We start from the raw sequence: 23,577 nt of genomic DNA on the forward strand, positions 1-23,577 counted from the left end.
AGTTTTTCTGGAACACCTTTTTTTGAAGAATAGTGTGATAAGGTATGTCTTCGAGGCCTCTTTTCATTTCTTAGAAATCCTTTACATACTCTTCACTTTCAACTCTGATAAAAGTATGATACTCCTGAGTTGACAGTTGGCATTGGTAATGAATAGAAAATGTGATAAGAGCGTGCTGAATTTCAGCTTGATCTGAAAATTTCTTCATTGTTGTTGCTATGGTGAATATACATCCTTTCTTTTGTCCTATTCATTACACAGCTTGCAGGGCTTGGTAAGATTAAGTGCTTGATTAGACCCTGTACTTCAGAGCCTCTTTTCTCAGTACACACATTCCCAGAGTGTGTGCTTTCTTTCCAATATTTAGATAGGGGCAGTTCCGTGAAAAATGAAGCTTGAATCAGCTTTAAGCAGCTTTAATAGAGCAAAGATAATGCCTTGGGTGGGTACATTGGTGACTGTACAGTTTCAAGTATTTGTATCAAATTGTATGACAGATCCGGGGGTGCCCCCCTTGAGGCGGGAACCACATATTTATCATCTTTTTAAAAAGCCATCCTGAGATTTTTGTATAGCTTGCCAAGTATATCAAAGGGATGGTACAGTATTGGTGGAGCTGAGAATTAGGCTTTTAACTTTTTGTGAGATACCAAGAAAACACATGATATAGTACAGAGCATACCATTTTAAGAGGAATTCAAAGTTTATTTGATGAAAATCGGGTTTGGAATGACTGAAACATCCAAAAACAAAGCAAAACAAAGTGATCATAATAAGTGTAGGTCCCACACTTTATTAGAATCGGTCTTTTTTGGATATCTCGGCCATTTCAAAACCAATTTTCATCAAATAAATGTTGAATTCCTCATAGAATTACATGCTCTTTGAATTCATATGTCGTAAGAGGTTTCTCATTATCTCACAAAAAAATGTTAGAAACGTGAAATCAGGTCTCAACCAAAACTATATGATCCCTTTAACTAGGATGATAGAATCTATACTTGAACAAATGGGTGCCATGCTCCATTTGGGGGCTGTGGGGGAGGGCCAATTCCCAGAAATAGGGAATCTTTAAAAATCTTCTTCACTGGAACCAGTAATGATAGAGCTACTACTGTAAGTTATTGCTTTGAATAAGTACAGTGGTGACTATGGTTCCAAGTTTGTTCATGGTAGATCCAGGGGGTACCTCCCTCCCCCCCCCCCCCCCCCATGCATGCATGGGGACCAGATTTAGGGCCATTTAAGGACGTTCCTCAGTTGAATTTGTGCGCATCCTAGCTGCGCAAGTTGGCAGTGACGTAACAAAGAGCGTAGAAGCGCACGCACGAGTGATGAGCTGAGCTAGCTTACATTGTAGCTGAGCAGCTGCTATTAGCGAGCTAGAGTGTGGTACGTACGGATACCCGACAACTCCCCACCGCGGCCGCGCTGGGCGGCCTCGCTCGGCTTGCGTGCTGACTGTATGCGTTACAATCTGTACGTACTACGCAAAGTTCAGCAGTCCGAGCCGCATAATATACATGGTCATGGTAGCACAACACTGATCGACGGAATCGGGAAGCTCGGAAGTGGAATTCAGGTGTGTCATTATCAATTCATAGATCTGTTTTGTGACATGCAGTTCATTATCTGTTCATCAACATGGTAAAGTCGAGTGCCAAGGTACCTAGGGCCTATAGGCCCTAGTCAGAGACTACTAGTCTACTATACTAGGTGTTAAAAACAACAACAACAACAATACAACAAACATATGACACACATTTCATCTTTAGGTCTAACAACTAAAATAATCTGAGTATCTCTGTTAAAATCTAGATTAGATCTAAGCTTGTCATTATTAATTCAAAATTTTTTTATGCCTCCACCACGAAGTGGTGCCGGAGGCATTATGTTTTTGGGTTGTCCGTCCGTCCGTCTGTAATGAATTTTGTGGACAGCGTAACTAAAAAACCTTTTGAGGTATCCTAATGAAACTTGGCATGTATGTGTATTAGGGGGTGAAGTTGTACCTATCAACTTTTGGGTGCACATGCTCAAGGTCAAAGGTCAAAAGGTCAAGGTCAAATATGTAAAATTTCACTATTTCCACCATATCTACGCAATGCCTGAAGATATTTTCTTGACATGTGTATACATGTATTACGCAATTAAGATTCTCTGGTGAAAGTTTGGGGTCATGTGGTCAAAGGTCAAATGTCAAGTGAAAATATTAAAATTTCATTTTTTTCTCTGTACCTTGGATATTGTTCAAGGTATCCTCATGGAACATAGTGTATATACATGTACTGACTGGCAGTGATTATCTAGAGAATTTAGGGTTCATGGGGTCAAAGGTCAGGGGGTTAAAGGTCAAGGGCAACACTTGAAAATTTTACTACAGTGGACTCCCGTTATAACGAAGTCCTCGGGACCGGCAGTTTTCTTTCGTTATACCGAAATTTCGTTATAACCGAATGAATAAATAATAAAAATACATAGAGTTGATAATGTTGCGGCCCTAAATTTTATTTCGTTGTAACCGGAATTTCGTTATAACCGTGTTCGTTATAACGGGAGTGCACTGTATTTCCCTTATATTTATTCAATGCCAGCAGGATTTTTTTTTTTTTTAACACTTGGTGTATGCATGTATAACCCAATAGAGATTCTCTGGGAAGTTTCTTTTTTTTTTTCTTTTTTTGCCTCGAAGGTCAAATGGTCAAAGATCAATTGAAAGTGCTGAACTAACTTTTTCCTCCATATCTTGGAAGTGGCTCAAGTTATCTTGAAACTTACTACATATTTATGCATGTTCTGCCTGACAGTGATTATCTTATGAATTTTAGGGTCAAAGGCCAGATGAAAATGGTAACAATTTACTATTCAATACAGAAATTGTACTTTTTCTCCATACCTTGAAAATTACTCAATGCATAAACTTATGAATGGGTTAAAGTCAAGTTAAAGTCCTTAAATTCCCAAATGCATGCTCTCCTATTCATCCAATTAGACCTATAGTGTAGGTCAAGGAAGGTGAACATTCAACACATTTGTGACAACCTTGTCATTTTAATTATTTTGCCAATTTTGTGAAAATGTAATCACACATTGTCCACATGTACTATAGACCTATTAGGAGAATCATGCATTATGGCGGAGGCATACCAGTCGCCATAGCGACATTTCTAGTTTTTTTTATTTCTGGTTACAAAAATAAAAAGTCATGAAAGTATTATCAAGCAAGTATTTATCACTTTCACCATTCAGATATTAATTTTTGATTACCAAATCTGGTGCAACAAAAGGAGAATTGAAGGATTATTTTTTTTTTCCGGGGGGGGGGGGGGGGGGGAGGTACTCAAGGTACATCTCCATAGTTCACAACACGCACTTTACCAACCACTGCAAAAAACCAACACATGCAATCTACAATCAATGTCATTTATTTATTAAGATTTGTTTTTCCTTTGGAGGACCGTCAGAGTAATGTCAAAACTCCCATTTCCGTATATTTATTCTTCTTCCCCAACGATCACTTTCTGCACATGGTTACAGCAAGTGGGTAAAACAAACAAGCATGTCAATGTGGAGTTTTCCATGCTTGCGTCCACATCATATCATTATGGCTGTGTAAGGGAAATCATAACAAAAACTCACATGGACCTTCCTTTCTGAATATTTTTTCAGTGCACCATATCACTGCAATTGTGACACTTTTTTGTTGTTTCAAAAAAAAAAAAAAGAAAATGGGGTTTTGAGTATCCTAGCAGGGTATGTATATCCCTGCATTGGTTCATAGCCAGATTTTGGGGTCTTACGATAATTTCTGTCGCAAGGAGGCTCTGCTAGCACTAAAACGAGCACATGAACCCCCCATTTTTACAATTGTTCTGCACTAAGTAACCCTTCTACAATTTGATAAAGTTTCGTAAAAATGACATAGGTTTTGAATGTACAGCATGACATTCATGAACCCCACCTAATCAGGGCACCCACGACAGGTTCCTGACCAGATTTTGGGATCCTAGGATGATTTCTATCATATGGGGGTGCTGCCAGCATAAGAACTAGCACATGAACCCCCACTTTCTATTGTTTTTTTGGAATAAGTAAGCCTTCTCCTACAATTTGATCAAGTTTTGTGATGATGACATGGGCTTTGAATGTACAGCATATAGTTTTATGAACCCACCCTGTCAGGGCATCCCTGCACAGGTTCCTGACCAGATTTGGGGGAATTACGATGATATATGTCTCATGGGGGCGCTGCTAGCACAAAAACGAGCACATGAACCGCCACTTTTCATTGTTTTTCTGGAATAAGTAAGCCTTCTTCTACAATTTGGTCAAGTTTCGAGAAAATGACATGGGTTTTAAATGTACAGCATAAGTTTTATGAACTCATCCTGTCAGGGTATGCCTGCATACTTTCCTGACCAAATTTGGGGGACTTACGATGATATATGTCGCATGTGGGCGCTGCTAGCACAAAAACGAGCACATGAACTGCCACTTTTCATTTTTTTTCTGGAATAAGTAAGCCTTCTTCTACAATTTGGTCAAGTTTCGAGAAAATGACATGGGTTTTAAATGTACAGCATAAGTTTTATGAACCCATCCTGTCAGGGCATGCCTGCATAGGTTCCTGACCAGATTTGGGGGACTTACGATGATATATGTCGCATGGGGGTGCTGCTACCACAAAAAGGAGCACATGAACCCCCACTTTTTATTGTTTTTCTGGAATAAGTAAGCCTTCTTCAATTTGGTCAAGTTTCATGAAAATGACATGGGTTTTAAATATACAGCATAAGTTTTATGAACCCATCCTGTCGGGGCATCCCTGCATAGGTTCCTGACCAGATTTGGGGGACTTACGATGATATATGTCGCATGGGGCGCTGCTAGCACAAAAATGAGCACAAGAAACCCCACTTCTTATTGTTTTTCTGGAATTAGTAAGCCTTCTTCTACAATTTGGTCAAGTTTCGTGAAAATGACATGGGTTTTGAATGTACAGCATAAGTCTTATGAACCTTGTCCTTTAGCTCACCCCTAACAGAAAACGTTGATGAGAAGGATTTGAGAGATTTCGGTGTTTTCTGCCGCATGCGGGCGCTGCTTGCTCAAGAATGATAGTGTAGACCCTAACTTCAAAACCTTTTCCTCGTTTATGGTACCTTTTCTTCAATTCTTGCAAATTTGAAGAAAATAACGTGGATTTTGAAAGAATTATGGAGATTTAAGTTTATCATTGCAGATTTTGTTGCCAATCATGGTCTTGATCCTGTAACGCTATCATTTTGGTACAGGACGGCAGATTAGTCATATTCTTCAAAGTCCCGTAGAAGAAAAACAAGCACATGGACCTATGGTTTTATTTACATATTTGGGCTTCGGATGGGTCAAAGTTACGGTATGGAAAGTTTGAAGAAAATCACACGAACTTCACTTTAACTGAGGAACGTCCTTAAAAGAATTTTGTCTGCCTGAACTGCATAGTCAAATTTTCACCAAACTTGGCTGGCAATATCACTACGATGAAAAAATTTATATTTTGTTTTAATGAGATTTTAAAGCTAGATTTAAAATGTAGAATTTCAAGGGTTACTTCTGCTTTTAGGGCCATATTTTGAGAGGTTAATTAGCATATGATTACTACTTAATTGGCATATGGGTATTTTGAGAACTTAATTCAGTGGGGGTGTATTAACTACCATGACAACAAGCTTTTTGGCAGGAAAGTCTTGTCTGCTTGAGCGTATCAATGCGTGTGCACCTCTGACAGGACTGAATTACAGAGTTAATGACAAATCAGTATTCTGAGTGTGCAATTAGAAGTGAAAATTTATCAAAAACTTAATGATTCCAAAGAGTGTCAGTGAGTACCCCTGGTACAGCTTTTTTTTTTTTTTCTCGCCATGACGATGCTTACCGTCTTTGGTAATGAAGGAGCTACTGGATCTTATTGTCATGAGAGCTGTAGAATTCAGACAAAAAAATATATATACAACTTGTACATTAGGCAAACTTTGAGGAGTTTTGTCCTTTTATGTGAGCAAAGAGGATGAGATCTTCTCATGTATAGGTGAAGGGTTGTAATCGAAGACCGGAGTGTGCGCACAGAGTTCTTTGGTTGCAATTACAGGGGGTAGGAGGAGTGTGCATTGAGGGAATATTGTGTGCATAAATATCATTTTAGCTTTTAACAATGCTTATGGATGGAATAGCAATTAGATGGGAGGAACCCAGAGTAGGGGACTTAACCACATGCTAATTAAGTCCTCTGAGTAGCAATTTTGTGCATGATTCAGGGGCTAATTCAAATTATGAAGTTATAATTACACACTTTGTTAAAACATCAGAATACCACCTTTGGTAATAGAATGCATTAATGGTTATTGTAAATCACTAGCAGAAGTTTACAATAAGCACTGATTTCTTACATGTGTATCTCCATTGGCAGATGATGATGGTGATTGGGAGGATATGGATTCCAGTAGTAGCAGTAGCAGTGGCAGTGATGACATCCAGGATGAATCATCAAAAGAAGTTCCAGATCCCATTATGGTAAATACAGTAGGACCTCAATTATCCAGCCACATCGAGACAGATGGGCCTCTGGATAATGGATTTGGCCGGATAAGAGAGATATGCTCAAATACATCACTTTCTAGCATATCATGCTGGGGGTATACACATGTTATTACCAATTTACTAATATTATGGTTACTGCATGGCACTGGGCCGTATGCATAAAAGGTAGCAGTTGCTTGCAAACAATTGCTTCAAGCACAAGCACAAGCTTGTCAAGCAAAAGATCAAATTCAAGCAATTGCTTAAATCCATATGCATAACTTTTGCTCGTGCTTATACCTTTTGCTTGCCCTGCACAAAATTGCCTGCATTTTCAACAAAAGGGACATCATGCCTGTGCGAACACAAGAACAAATGCGGATGTGACAGCATGTAACTGAAAGGCTGTGTGTGTGTGTGGAAACATTTCTTGACATAGCAGAAGAGCTAAGAAATGACACTCATAAATGCACACACACACACACACACATACACATACATGTACTGGCTGATTCCCATCACTGCTTATAGAAGGATCTGCCAGGTTGCACCTGGAGAGAGGTATCCCTGCTCTCCACAGATGTCAGACATCCTACCTGTTTCTCATCACATTTTGCATGCTAACCACTGGACATTCCTGTTGTTTGAACGAAAATTTTTTTACCAAACTTAGGAGGAATTTCTTATAGACTTGGACCCCGTTTACAGTGCGGGGCCGGGCTCGGCCGCGGCCGAGTCCGGCCTCAATTGCGCGGCCGAGCCTCGCAATTTTGTCCGTTTACACTGCTGGGCTCGGTTGCGCTTTTGATTCAAACCTTTCAATATTTTGTCGTAGTGGCGCTCTACTTGTAAACAAACGCAATTTGGTATAGTCTGGTTTTCAGACCCTTTGCCAAATGAATTCCGTGGCGACGAAGATCGCCGTTCGGGCTAAGGCCTTTGCCGAAGGAAAAAATCCTTTGCAGGACAAAACCACCTTAAACTATACTAGTTTTCGACGTTGAGGGGGTTAATATCCTGAATAGCGAAAGATACAGGCAGAGGGTTTGGAAGCCAGACTAAAATTGGCCGCGCAATTGGCCGCGCATTTGGCCCAGTTTGCGTTTACACCAAGAAGAGGCAGGGCTCGGCCGCGGCTCGGCCGCGGCCGAGACCACCTCCAGAGCGAGGCCAAATGCGAGGCCAATTTTGGCCTCGCATTTGGCCTTTTGCGCGTTTACACTGAAGCGGGGCTGGGCTCGGCCGCGGCCGAGCCGCGGCCGAACCCGCCTTCATTTCAGTGTAAATGCGCAAAAGGCCAAATGCGGGGCCAAAATTGGCTGCGCATTTGGCCACGCTCTGGAGGTGGTCTAGCTGCGGCCGAGCCCGGCCTTTTCTCAGTGTAAACGCAAACTGGGCCAAATGCGCGGCCAATTTTAGGCTGGCTTCCAAACCCTCTGCCCGTACTATTTCGCTATTCAGGATATTAACCCCCTCAATGTCGAAAACTAGTATAGTTTAAGGTGATTTTGTCCTGCAAAGGATTTTTCCTTCGGCAAAGGCCTTTGCCCGAACGGCGACTTCATCACCACGGAATCCAGTTGGCAAAAGGTCTGAAAACCAGACTATACCAAATTGCGTTTGTTTACAAGCAGAGCGCCACTACGACAAAATATTGTAAGGTTTGAATTAAAAGCGCGGCCGAGCCCGGCAGTATAAACGGACAAAATTGCGGGGCTCGGCCGCGGCTCGGCCGCGGCTCGGCCCAGCCCCACACTGTAAAACGGGGTCTTATACCACTCCTGCACAAGTTTGGTCTTTCTTTCATGAATACGAAAATGCTCGTTTTACATAGCTAAGAAAATTGTAAGCAATTGCTAGCAAGAACAAGCAAAAGGTCTGTTTTATGCATACATTTTTAAGCAAATGCTTGGTCTCTAAGCATTTACTTGTAGGCAGCAAGCAATTGCTTGTGCTTACTAACAAATGCTTCAACTCACAAGCAGTTGCTTGCTTCTATGCATACGGATTCAAGCAAAATGCTAGCACAAGCAATTGCTAGTTTTTATGCATTTTTCTACAACAGGGCCTAGCCAAGTCTAGCTGATAGCGTATCACCTAAAAAAGGATGTGCTGTACACATGAGAATTTACAGTATATGATATCAATACTATTTCACAAAATATTAAACAACACCATTTAATGTACTTTTCCTATTTTTTCCCCATTCCAGTCTCCTTTGTGCCTGTCTGCTGAAATTCACAGTGCCCTCATCAATCATAGCTTACCCAGCAAGGTATCTGTATTACCACAAATGTGTATGCAAGGAGAAGTATTTGATTGTCAGGAATGCATTAAATTTGTGCCACTTTGACTGTTATTTGATATAGAAATTGTGAACATTTGCATGGAGTATCCTCTCATATAGAAGGAATAATTCTTATTTAGTTGTAACCAAAGCAGGGTATGATCCAAATGGGGCCAGATTGTTGTCCATAAAATTTTGACATTTTTACCTGAAGAATTCTCAGTTGGATTTTAATCAATCGTGACATGTCTCATTCTTTATCTGGAAAGAGCAGCAAGCACTCTGAGTAGTTTGTAACTAGATATAGCGCTGTATAAGAAATTACTTGTTATCATTATGATTATGATTATGATTATGGTTACGGTTACGGTTGCGGTTGCGATTGCAATTACGATTACGATTATGATTATTATCATTATTATTATTATCATTATTACTACTACTACTACTACTATCACTAGAAGAAGTTTCTCATCAGTGCCTTCTGCTGAATCTTTAAAGACTGATTACTAGGCAGAGCATTTTTAGCTCACCTGAGCCAAAGGCTCAAGTGAGCTATTGCGATCGCCCTTCGTCCGGCGTGCGTCGTCCGTCGTGCGTCGTGCGTAAACCTTTACATTTTTATCTTCTTCTTGAAAACCCCGAGACCGATTTTCATCAAACTTGGCAGGTAGCATCCCTAGGGGGTTAAGAACTCAATTTGTTAAAATAGGCACCATGCCCCACCCAGGGGGCCCCCAGGGGGGCCCAAACCCCCCAAAATTAAGGAATCTGTAAAAATCTTCTTCTCTAGAACCAGAAGTGATAGAGCTAAGTTAATACTATGAGTTAGTACATTGATGACTGTAGTTTCAAGTTTGTTCATGGCAGAATCAGGGGTGCCCCCCTTGGGACCCAGGGGAGGGGGTGGGGAGGGGTCCTAATGGGGCCTAAATTGTACATTTTCATCTTCTTCTTGAGAACCCCTTGACCCATTTTCACCAAACTTGGCAGGTAGCATCCCTAGGGGGTTAGGATCTCAATTTGTTAAAATGGGCACCATGCCCCAACCAGGGGGCCCTCAGGGGGCCCAAACCCCCCAAAATGAAGGAATCTTTAAAAATCTTCTCTAGAATCAGAAGTTCTAGAGCTTAGATAATACTATGAGTGAGTACATTAATGACTGTAGTTTCAAGTTTGTTCATAGCAGATCCAGGGGTGCCCCTCTTTGGGGGGGGGGGGGGGGGTGGGAAGGTCCAAATGGGGGCCTGAATTGTACATTTTCATCTTCTTCCTGAAAACCTCATGATGGATTTTTGTCAAACTTGGCAGGTAGCATCCCTAGGGGTCAGGATCTCAATTTATCAAAATGGGCACCATGCCACACCCAGAGGGCCCCAGGGGGCCCCAATCCCCCCACATTAAGGAATAAAAAATTTGGGCCCTTATTGTACATTTTCATCTTCTACTTGAGAATGCCTGGTCAAATTTTAGCTGTGAATAATTTAGATTAGTGACTGCGTAAAAGGTGAACTTGTGATACTCAGGTGAGCGCTATACCCGCGGGTCTCTTGTTTTTTTTTAAATTGGAATCCAAATCAAAAATTTGTAGAGCCAAGGCATGTTTTATATCACTACTTTTAGTGACAGTGGCAGTGGTGGCCAGATTGGATTCTTGGGGTAGCATGTTGGCAGTAGGTCCAAGTGTTGAAAAATAAAATTTCATTTCCTTGCAAAAAGATGCAGAGATTGAATGACCACTTGCCACATGTCACCCTAAGAGGAAGGGGTTGCGAAGGTCATTGTCCTATGTGTCTTGTGTTACCCCAATTAATAATAATAATAATATATCAATTTATAAAGCACAAAACCTATAGACATATTCTTCTGTGCTGCAAAAGCTTCTGATGTACTTGATGATAGTAGGCTACATGTTACATCCCTCCTTTCACATAAAAAAAAAAGAGTGTACTGGAAGTGTTTCACAAATATACATTTTGTAGCCTTGATGACATGCGCATGAACTGCGCATGTGCTCAACACATTATTACATTATTATATCCCTCCTTTCATATAAAAAAAAAAGAGTGTACTCGAGGCGTTTCACAAATATACGTCATTTGTAGCCTTTCTACCACGTTCATATCTAACTTTGAATTGAATTTCAAAAAACTCGAAACCTTTGCCAAAATAAGATTATACATGTAAAATGCAATCATATCAGTCATAAGCACTGAACATTTAGCATGCATGTACTGGAATAACATTCGTGCAGCAGCTGCAAATCTTAACTATATACAATGAAACTGTAACGATGCCTTTTAACACCGGGCATGAGAAATCTGTATCACACAACGTGTTTACTTGAGCAGGAATGCAATCAATCCTACCGGAAATATACAGAATTTTAAATACAGCATGCACACAGCTATCTTCAATAATTACATATGACATAACTTCACTCTTTTAAACTTTTTTCATTTTTTTTTTTAAAGTTACTGTGTGAATACATGTTTTAATTGAAATTAACATGCAAGTTTATTCATTGATGTTTTCAAATGCTTTCGTCAGACATTGCAATATATGTGGCTTGAGAGACCATTCTGCGAGTTATATATAGTAAATATTGTACAATCGATATTACTTATTCTGATACAGAATGTATTCTATCAAATCCTGTCAATGACTAAGCAAATTCCTGTAAGTTATACTTCTCATGGATGAACACCATAAATGCAGAACTGTATTTACAAACTCATCATATACAATGTCTAACCCAAGTTATTACCACTGTTAAACCAGCGTATAAAGTTGCTAATGCTCGATTAGACGATCAGGCTTCTTGATCAGGTGTCCTGATCTGGTGCAATAAGCTTTGTTAGTTTGCTTGTCAATTTCACGTGTTGTCATGTTGCTTCGAGGAAGTAAAAGTCTGCTGTCTTCCTGATCATCTGGAAGTTGATCTTCAAATCGAACGCACTTTTGGGGCATTCCAAGACTACGCAGGTGTCTTCTGTTGCGGCGTAGAACACCTCCGTTGGGAGTTTGCACAAAGTATGATCTGGGTTCCTGGCATTGTCCAACTACTGTTGCAGGATTCCATGTTCCAGGTCCATAATCAAGCATTGTGACCTTCTGGCCCACAGAGAGTGGTGGTAATTCTCGAACACCTTTCGAGTCAAAGTCTTGTTTCTGTTTCTCTTATCGATTTCGAAGTTTCTCGCTGACATCATCATGGTATGATGAGTTGCTCATCTTTACGGGTAGGTCACTCCGAAATTTGCTCCCCTGTAGTAATTCTGCTGGTGAAGGCAAACTACTGTCAATCAGTGTTGTTCGCAAACACAACAGGGCAAGATGTGGATCACCTCCAGACAGTTTCACTTTCCCCAGTGTCGATTTGACTATCTGTATTGCTCTTTCCACAAATCCATTGCTCTTTGGATAGTGTGGACTTGTTGTCACATGTTCAATGTTCCACTCATCGGTGAGCTGCTTGTATTCTCTGCTGGAGAATTGGGGTCCATTGTCACTGACAATTCTCATAGGAATGCCTTGCTCACTGAAAATGTTCTTCGTGAACAACAAGCTATCGCTGCTAGAAACGGTGGTCAAGGAGGTCAGAGAAGGGCAAGCGGGAATAGTGAGCTTGATATCTTTTCTCGATGGAAAATTTGAGGAAATGAAGAAGACAATGGAGAAGCTGGCGAAAGACAACAATGAACTCGAAAAAAGAAACCAAGCTCTGCAAAAACAAGTCGAGGGGTCTGAGCCGCCAGGTCATTGACTGTGAGCAGTACAACCGCAGGATGAACCTTGAAATAAGTGGGGTGCCGGAAAAGAAGGGAGAGGAACCGGCGAAAATCACTCTACAAATAGCCCAGAGGATCAATCCCGCCATCACTGCCAGCGACATCGACATCGCACACCGCCTTGGAGCGTTAAAGGAGGGAGAAGAGCGACGACCACAGTCTATCATCGTATGATTCAGCAACCGGCGATCGAGGAATGCCGTGTATGACAACAGGAGAAAGATGAAGGGCGTCACCGTCCAAGACTTCGGCTACCAGGGTCGAGGCCAGATCTACATCAACGAGAACCTGGTGGCATCCACCAAGGAACTACTGAGCAACGTGAACAAGGCTAGGAAGGACGCAGGCTACAAGTACCTCTGGACATATAATGGAAAGATCTACGTAAAGAAGAACGAGAAGGCCTTCCCGATCGTAATCCACTGCAAAGACGACATGTCTAAACTTCAGTAGATATTCCCATCAATTTTGATTTCTAACTGTTAATCTCATAATACAATGTTAAGATTCAGTGCTATTGAAAATGAAGCAGAAGAGTTTATCCATATTAATAACCATAATATTCATCAGAGCCAGGAAGCAGACACAGATGCTGAAAGGCTAAATTCTACCACAATGTCCCTTGAATACTGTATCGATGAAGGTTCTGAAACAATTTTACCACCTTCTTTTTACCAAACTGAAAAACACGTTTGTGAAAATCAAAATGCGAATGATTTTTCCCTTTTTCACTTAAAGTGAGGCAGTCCTCACGAATTAAAAAAAAATATGTTGTTGTTGGTACCTCCAATGAACTACTTTCCCCCAAAAACAAACTTTCAAATCACTAAATAAGCTCGTAAATTTTTGTTGAAAAATTGTGAATCTGCGTGGTGAATATGCTAATGAGCAAGTCTTGGCGGAGAGTCCGACATCACCGAGGCACAACTCTTCCCAGCCGTGTTCTGCTCGTTATGCGTACGCTAATTGTTACCCGGTTGCATGAAAAAGGCGATGGCTACTAGTATTTGACATTGTTTTTACGTACTGTGTGTGTGTGTGTGTGTATGTGTGTGTGTGTATATGTGTATTGCGTATTGTATATTTGCACAGTACACCTGTGGACGGCACTACAGTACTACAGATCTACGGTAGATACCCAGGTTGCATTTGCCCTTCCATTCCAGTCTATCACAGCGCAGCTCTGTCGCCGCGCATGCAGTTATACTTTTGACGTGGACAGGCAGGCTGTGGCCCTCGTTTAAAAGCCGAGAAAACTGAAGCTAGCCAGATGCAATCCCTACCATATTTGCTCATATGAGTTACTTGAGTATAAAACAGAAACACCTCAAGCATCGACTTTGAAGAGAACCGAGGAAAGGAAGCGTAAATGTTAGAGAGGTAAGGAAAGTGGCTAGCTACTAGTATGTGTCATTTACGGTGGGGCTGCAGCCGGGGTTGGACTGCGGTACAGTGCCACTGCAAGTGCCGACTGGACCTGCCCGGCAAAGTGGAGCGAAATCATATTCCTACGGTCCCCTGTTTTTACCCTGCCCAGTAGAAGTCATATTCGTTTGATATCTGAGTACTTACAGAAATATCGATATAGAAACAATATTTCCTTTGAAGAATTCGAGTCTCTTATGCCCAGGTAATCTTTGGTCTGAACACCAAACTCAGCTTGACGGAGTACTGTGTACATTAGTATGATAAGAATTCTCGTGCGAGAGTGGTTTGTACGCAAAGTAGTATGCAACACGGACAGAAGCTAGAAAAGGACCGTGCCTATTTGATGTCAAGTACATGGTATATTTGATTTTAAAATATTTATAAATTTATGTTTACAATATTAATTTACATAAATTATACATAACCAAGCTTGAAATATTTTGTTTAAAATAATAAAATCACATATTTTCACATTTTATGATAACATTACAACTGATCATTTGAACACTTAAATTGGTTTTTAGAGGCACAGCTGTCAACTTGAGAGTAGGGCAGCAATGACGTAGCATCTTTTTGCAGGCTCTTACATGATCGCCTGCAGGAATTATTTTTCAAAAATCGCGTACGGAGACAGTTTTTAATTTATAAACTGGTGAAAGGTTATATTTTTTACTCTTCTTAATTATCAGTACAGTGAAAATCTCAGGACTGCCTCCCTTTAAATATCCGTAGCATTAACAAAAATTTTGATCAGTTGAATTTACTCTTAAATAACATAAACAAAAATTTTTCTGTTGTCAGACTTACTGAGACATGGACCTCTCACTATTGCAACGGCATGTTTTCTCTTCCTGGCTATCATAGTTCAATTACTAATAGCAGGCTGGATAGGGCAGGTGGCGGTGTAGCTTTATATATCTCCTCTAAATTTGAATATAAGCTTAAACCAGAACTTACTGTTATGAGTGAAGCTTTAGAGACTCTATTCGCTGAATTGGTTATTCCCGGCCACAAAAATATTGTAAGTGGAATTATATATAGACCGCCACAGAGTAGTACTGAAGTCTGTATTAATGAATTACAGGATATTCTCTCAAGCCCTTTATTGAATAACAAAACGTTGTTTCTAATGGGAGATTTTAACGTAAACCTCCTACAATTTGGAGAAAATATTTATGTGAATACTTTCTTGAATACTCTTATTTCATTTGCTTTGTTCCCACTCATTTATAAGCCAACCAGAATCACTGATACCAGCTCAACCTTGATAGATAATATCTTTACAAATTTACAGCCACTACCAGCTGCAGGGATTTTAGTAAGTGACATTTCAGATCACTTTCCTTTATTTGCTAGTTTATCGCTAAAGATTAAACGGTATGAATTATGCAAAGAATATATACAAAGTTTCAGCCCTGAGAATGAACAGATATTTAATTAGCTGCGGAAGAATGGTCCTCTGTTTTGAGTGAAACTGATGTGAATAAATGTTTTGATAATTTCATGCAGATAATAACTTTGTTATTCAATAAAAATTTCCCTGTGCTAGAAAAGAAATCCTGTAATTCTAAGAAAACTCCTCGCGTGCCTTGGATTACACGTTCTGTATTGAAATCAACACATAAGAAAACTAGGCTTTTTTATCAATATAAGTATTAAAAAAACACCAGAATCAAAGCAAAAGTACACTCGATATAGGAATATTCTTACTACTACTTTGCATAGTGCTTAGAGTTTTTTTGTAATCAATTCAAAGCTACATCTAATGACATGAAAGGAACTTGGAAAGTTATAAGACAATTACATAATACAAAATCAAAACTCACAGGACCCACAAAACTTACGATTAATGGTCACCAAACTGGAGACCAATTAATTATTAGCGAATCATTCAATGAATACTTTGTGAATGTAGGGAAAAGGTTGTCAGAAAATGTTCCAAATAGCACAAATTTTTTTTTTGACTTTTTAGAAAGTCTGAATTCTGAAACATGTTTTTTTATTCCAGTTACGGAAGAGGAGGTCATTGATATTATCAGTAACCTCAAGATAAACAAGTCCCCAGGATGTGATGGCCTCACAAACAAGCTAGTGCAGAAAGTCGCTGTTTTTTTTTTTTTGTGAAACCTCGCACTTATGTATTCAATTTATCTATTTTTAACGGTGATGTACCACAAAATATGAAAATTGCAAAAGTAGTACCTATCTTCAAGAAAGGAGATCCTCAAGAAGTAGGTAACTACCGCCCTATTTCTTTGCTCACAACCTTTTCCAAAATCCTTGAAAAGCTCATTTATGTTTAATTAATGACTGAGCTTCAACCAACCTTAAAATTGTAGAGGGCAAGCTTTCGTCCTCTCCCGAGGACTTTCTCAAGCCTTATGCAGTGATCCAGTGATTAATAAAGACAGGCAACGGCGCCAGCAAGACAACACTGCATAAGGCTTGAGAAAGTCCTCAGGAGAGGACGAAAGCTTGCCCTCTACAATTTTAAGGTTGGTTGAAGCTCAGTCATTTAATTATTCATCATCCCCAGCCGATGAAAGTTTTTAGTATCATTTATGTTTGTTTGATCAAATTTTTCAAGTCATGTGAAATATTAACTAATGTACAATTTGGCTTTCGTGAAAAGCATACAACATCACATGCGATACTACATTTTGTTGATAAGATTGCCTCAGCAACTGAGAAGAACTTACATACTGTAGGTATATTCTTAGACTATTCTAAAGCTTTTGATACCATTGATCATAATATTTTATTGTACAAACTACATGTATCCTATTTTGGAATCAGAGGAAAAGCTCTGGAATGGTTTAGAAGTTACCTAACTAATAGAAAACAATTTGTTTCTTTAAATGGTGTAGAGTCTACTATGCGATCTATTTCTTGTGGTGTTCCACAGGGGTCGCTGCTTGGTCCCCTACTTAAGTTTTCCCAAATCGTCACAACTTCTTTCTTTCATATTATTTGCCGACGATTCTAGTATTTTCTTCTCTCACAAAAATTCACACCAACTATTGAATATTATAAATTCAGAACTGAAATCTGTAGTTACATGGATCCATGCAAACAAGTTATCTTTAAATTTCTTGAAAACCAACTATATGCTATTTAGCAATTCATTATCGTCTTTACCAGGCCATATACTCTTTAATAATATGCAAATAGACAAAGTCACAAATACAAAATTTCTTGGCCTACATATAGATGACAAATTGAATTGGAGAATGCATATATGCTACTTAAGTAAACTTCTTTCCAGAAATGTTAGCATTATCAATGATATAAAATCTATATTTGCAAAGAATATATTGTGTATACTATACTCAACTCTTGTACTACCCTATCTCAATTATGGTGTTCTTGCCTGAGGAAACTCAGCAAAATTATACTTGGACAAATAATTATTACTTCAAAAACAGGCAGTGAGAATTATTTCTGGTGCAACATCACGTTCTCACACTAATGAACTCTTCTATGAAAATAAATTTCTAAAAGTACAGGATATATATTTTATGAATCTAGGATCCATTATGTACAGCTCAAAGGATTCTGAATTTCCACAGGTTATTTCTTCATTTTTTGTCATGAATGAACAAGTGCACAATTACTACACTCTGCAGTCTTCTTCTTACCACCTGCCATCCATTAGAACCAACTTTAAACACAATACACTTGCTTTTGCTGGACCAAAATATTGGAATTCTTTAGCCTATTCTCTTCAACAAACCACAAGCCTCAAAACATTCAAATACAAATTAAAACTAAGTCTTCTGAGTAAATATGTTATGATGTAACTAGCCTTTATAATTCTATACAAGATATCTGGACACTTTTTCCCTATAAGGTAATCTTATATCAACTTTTACATGGTATATTATTCATGTGGAAATCCTTTTCATTTAATTCCACTGTTTATTTTTTCTCTTTCTTTCTTTCTTTCTTTTTCTTCCCCCTCTCTCACCCCTTCAGTTCTCACTTTATTTCCTCTATTTCTCTCCCTCTCTTTCTCATTCATGTTTACTACCTTTAAGATGTAAATATGTACAAGTTATGTAAATATGTTTCAGGAGTCTGTATATATGTTATATTCTCAATTACTCTGTACATGATTATGAATATTACTCGTCATGGTGACCCTACAAATTTTACAAGCTATGCTTTTAGTTGGGTCACCCCATTTCCGTTTGTATAAGTACCCTATATTCTGTCAATTCATGCTGATATAATACTGTAATATTATGTGTCAATATGTAAACAACAATGCAATGCAAAATGGAAATGAAACAAATGAATTCAAATTCAATTCAATTCAAATAGACAGTTAAATGAAAAGATGTATTTTGAGTCATGATTTAAAGACTGCTTCAGTTGGGGATTTCCCGACATCTGATAGTAGGTCATTCCAGAGTTTGGGAACTGCATTATTAGGCAAATGCTCTGTCTCCGTATGTTTTTTGTATTTTTGTTTTGGTTTTGGAATTTGTAAGAGAAGAGTACTGCGCAAATGGCCAAAGCACTACCCAAGAGAAATCTACCTTTAATATTATTTTGTTTGAAGAAGGTGACTTAACTTAGATTATTTGCTAAAGGCATGAATCATCATAAAGCGTGGATAATGCATGTTCTTTGACTATTAAATGGTTTGCCAATTGGTGCATCCACTGGAGTACTTTATTCTAAGGTGATGAGGAATGATGAGTTAGTCATAGCACTTTAGCCCCAGAATTTAAGACAGTCCCTTGTTGAATTATGAAAATTTTCATTAGAAATACACCACTTTACGAATAATTGAATTCCTTTTTTTTTTCTTTCTTTCTTACAGATCCTGGAGAAGATTGATTTTCCTGATAGAGCACTGCTGCAGAGGCTTGTGTCACTCAAAGATGGGAAGCCTCTTTTCAAAGGGTATGACTCTACTCCAGTGGTGTTCTTTATGTTGGCCTTATTAACAGGAAATGTATTTCCTTTGTGTAAGATATTGCATACAGAATGAGAGGTAACTTTCAAACTTTATTAACTGAGGTGTATGACAATTTTCAACTGCATGAAAAATACACTCAAGCATACAAAAATGCATCATGAAGTTCCAACCATTTTACTGAATGGTTTATTCTAACATTACTATTTATGACAGGAGAAAAAATGTGTATCGTAGATTTAGTCAGTCACATATTTTCTGTTTTGATCATTCACAATGGGCCGGATGCATAAATGCTACTCGAATCTGCATGCATAAAAACAAGCAATTGCTTGCGAGCAGAAGCTTTTGCTAGCAAGCACAAGCAATTGCTTAGAGACCAAGCATTTACTTAAAAAAATATACATAAAACATACCTTTTTGCTTACAATTTTCCAAGCTCTGTAAAATGAGCTTGAGCTTTTACTCAACTGGGACATTCCCTTTTAAGTATCATTTTCATATTCATAAAAGAAAGACCACATTTGTGCAGAAGTGGTATAAATCTACAACAAAGTACTCCTAAGTAGTGTAAGAAACTTTTCCGTTTCAACAACGGGAATGTCCAGTGGTTAGCACGCAAAATGTGATGAAAAACAGGTAGGATGTCTGACTTCGGTGGAGAGCAAGGAGACCTTTCTCTACGTGCAATCTGGCAGATCCAGGCTACTGACAGCTGGGGCCGGTCACACTGCCCAAAAGACGCGTAAACGCATGAATCACGCAAGAAATTTGGTTGTGCGTGCTTGTCCATCGAGAATTGTCGCTGATTTACGCAATGAAAATCACCGATGAATTTGCTGGATCGACAATAAATATAAGTATTTAGCCACTAGAGGGCTGTATCAAATGCTTATTTTTGATTAGTCGCCGTGCGTTCTGGCTTTCACGGGTCGAGTTTCCAGTTGTGCTGTGTACTTCCGGTATATATGAGTATACTCGGCTTGCGAATTGCTACATGGAGAATTCATTGAATTTTATCAGTTTGTTTTGTCGTTTCATCCATCATTATGGACGGTTCTGAGAACAGAGATTTGCAGAGGATGACTGTCCCCCAACTTCGTAAGTTTTTGACTGACAGAGGCGTACCATGCAATGGTATACAGAGAGACGAGCTCCTCAGTCTTACATTGAAAGCCGCGACCACATACGATGTGATACAGCCCTGTGATCGTGAAGAATCCCTGCGCAAGCGGCGTAGGGTGTCTGCAGCGGATGGCTCCGAGCGTGACTTTCCTCAGACCAACACATCGCTGCTTCACAACAGAAGCCCATCGTCACAAAATTGGTACTACAAAACCACTTTTTATAAACAAATTTGAAATCAAATATTTTGCTTACTTTATAAACAGCATGACCCGTTTGCACAATGATATCGCTTTCTCACAACATAAACACTAGTACATAATGATCACCACTGCACACAATACAAACAGCTGTACGCTCGCACCGATACCGGAAGTAGGCATCACAACCAAAAGGCTAAAAAAAAAAATGTCACCACCATCTGCGAATATCTTACAGCTATTGTCGATCCCTTGAATGGGGCAAGAACTACGGAAAGATCACACAAAAAACACTTACAAACCACGCACTTTCAGCGCATAGGCACGGAAAGGCCCCAAACGGCGAATACGTGGTTGTGAGCGACGACTGAGGTCCACTGAAAACCACGCATAATCTGCGCATTATCACTAATAAACTGAGTATGAATCGCGCATGATTCGCGCATGAACGCGATAGCGGCAACATTTTCACGAACGATCACTGATATTCCACGCATTGTTCGAGTAAGAACTACACAAACTACGCAAAAATTACGTAAAACAGTGCAATACTGCATAAACTTTTACGTGAAGCCGAGTTTTGAGCTGCTCAAAGCCTGGAATAGCGTAAAGCGCCGATCCAGCGCACATCGGCAGACAACTACGAAGGTTCCACATCAGACAAACTCATGAAATGCGCAAATCGCGCATGTATCGCGTATGGCTCGAATTTCTTACGTGATTCATGCGTTTACGCAACTTTTGGGCAGTGTGGCCTGGCCTTAAGCAGTGATGGGAATCAGCCAGTACAAGTGTGTGTATATATAGATGTGTGTGTGCGTCTGTGTGTGCATTTATGAGTGTCATTTCATAGCTCTTCTGCTATGTCAGGAAATGTTTCCTCAAATACATGCTGTCACACTTGCCTTTGTTCTTGTGTTCGCACAGGCGTGATGTCTCTTATGTTGAAAACGCAAGCAATTGCTTGTGCGAGACAAGCAAAAGGTTTTAAGCACAAGCAAAAGGTTATGCATATGGATGTAATTGCTTGAGGTAGACCTTTTGCTAGATGAGCTTGTACTTTTGCTTGAAGCAATTGCTTACAAGCAATTGCTTGTTTTATGCTTTCGGCCCTTTGTATTTTCAGCCATAATTTTGTCATATTATCATGATTTCACAATATCAGACTGTGGTGCCATGTAAGACAATGCAGATGAGATTTTTCATACTGAAAACATTGATAAACAGCACATTTTAAAACGACTGATATGGTAGACTGCATAAGACTGCCATAGAATCTCCATTTTCAGTATGGTCATATATGAATAAATGAAATGAAAGAAAGATTTAAAAAAAAGAGAAGCTACACCTTGCTTTGGTTTTAGTATAACCACATGTAGTCCTGAGTTTTTTAAGGTAATATGGTCAACAGAAGATACCATTGTTCTGAAGTTAGATTGAGTGAAATTCCATTGGAAATTTGCACAAATAGTAAATAGTAAAATCTTACTTGCCATAACACTTTGTTTAGAGTACAGGACAGTGCTTTTTGTTTTGTTTTGTTTGTTGGGGGGGGGGGGGCAAGGTGATCATAAATTTCTTTATTAAATCATAATCTGGTCTGTTATTAACACATTGAGGATGAACTGATTTTGCTACAACATGTATTTGTCATAGACACATGCCCAAGTATACTTGGAACTAGTCACCAACAAGTACAGTCAACCTCGCCTAAGTCGACCTCGCACAAGTCGAAAACTCTCCCAAGTCGAAGCTCCTGAAAAGTCCCGATTTTCTCTTTACTTATTTCTTTAAAATAATCTTTCACAAGTCAAAGTTTTACAAGTCGAATTTCGCCTTTGTCGAAGATAATTTCGAGTCCAGATTTGTGTAAATACATGTAATTTTCATCGCACAAGTCGGAAGTTTTTTCCCCCCATACGTCATGCAAACATGGAAGTGAAGCATTCTTTCATTCTTCAATAAATAAACGAAGGAAAAAACACACTACTTTTGTAATAAAATACTCCCAAGGGTCGAATACAAGTTAACCCTAATATCCCTTGTGTCCTTGATGTCCAGCTGAGAAGAACATAAATCACATGTACCGGGGTAGAGGCGATCGCGCCTTGTGCGAGCGGCGCAGCAGGGTTGAGGGGGAAAAAAAGGAAGAAGAAAAAGTCCTCACAATGCGGTACAAGCCACCAATCTCACTATGTTTGCGAGGGTAGCGTGTTCAAAATTTCTTTGCGACAACAAAAACCGTTACCGAATATAAAAACATTGTGCGAGTTTGACTGCAATTGTTTTACGAATTTGACTGCAACTGTTGAAGAATCCTGAAATTCCTTAGTAGGTGCCTATTCGCCACGCTCGCAAATATTCACAGCTCATTGAGATTTCATGGAGCACGCAAATGATTTGCGAAGGATGCGAATGGCAAAATCCAACATTGGGAAGTTTTTATCCGAATGTGTTCCGACAATGAAGCAAAAAACAAAACAAATCAAAACAAAAACACGCATTCTTGCACAGTTTGTGCCAAGTTCTCATGATGTAGGCCTATGTGTAAATGTCGTGTGTATACTTTTGCTAAAATACAGCCAGTTACATAAATGAAAAACATGCGACGGAAATGCAACCACGCAAATTTTTCATTAATCATTAGAGAATAATCTTTCCAATGAGATTGATAGCTGTCTTTAGTTTAGGATTTTCTCTTTCCCTTTCATTTCTCCGTTGCGTATGTGTGTGCAGACCGTGTGTGCTACCTCACAATCCACAAACATCTTTTTATGCCTCCGCCACGAAGTGGTGCCGGAGGCATTATGTTTTCGGGTTGTCTGTCCGTCCGTCCGTCCTTCCGTCCGTCCGTAATGAATTTTGTGGACAAGGTAACTATCAAAACCTGTTGAGGTATCCTAATGAAACTTGGCATGTATGTGTATTAGGGGGTGAAGTTGTGCCTATCAACTTTTGAGTGCACATGCTCAATGTCAAAGGTCAAAAGGTCATGGTCAAATACATAAAATTTCACTATTTCCACCATATCTATTGAATGCCTGAAGATATTTTCTTGAAACTTAGTGTATACATGTATCACCCAATTGAGATTCTCTGGTGAAAGTTTGGGTCATGAAGTCAAAGGTCAAAGGTCAAAAGGTCAAGGTCAAATACATAAAATTTCACTATTTCCACCATATCTATTGAATACCTGAAGATATTTTCTTGAAACTTAGTGTATACATGTATTACCCAATTAAGATTCTCTGGTGAAAGTTTGGG

At 39.3% G+C, this 23,577-nt stretch overlaps 1 protein-coding gene across 1 annotated transcript in view; it reads left to right on the plus strand.

The window, feature by feature from the left end:
* The window catches only part of LOC140232499 (HEAT repeat-containing protein 3-like), a 105,457-nt gene that overhangs the window by 55,186 nt on the left and 26,694 nt on the right, over positions 1-23,577 (plus strand). The window contains exons 10-12 of the mRNA XM_072312593.1: positions 6,449-6,552; positions 8,771-8,833; positions 18,893-18,975. Of these exons, the coding sequence (XP_072168694.1) occupies positions 6,449-6,552; positions 8,771-8,833; positions 18,893-18,975 (250 nt within the window). The remainder of the gene's footprint in view (positions 1-6,448; positions 6,553-8,770; positions 8,834-18,892; positions 18,976-23,577) is intronic.

This window comes from Diadema setosum, chromosome 9 (genome assembly GCF_964275005.1).
Source record: "Diadema setosum chromosome 9, eeDiaSeto1, whole genome shotgun sequence".
Taxonomy (NCBI): Eukaryota; Metazoa; Echinodermata; class Echinoidea; order Diadematoida; family Diadematidae; genus Diadema; species Diadema setosum.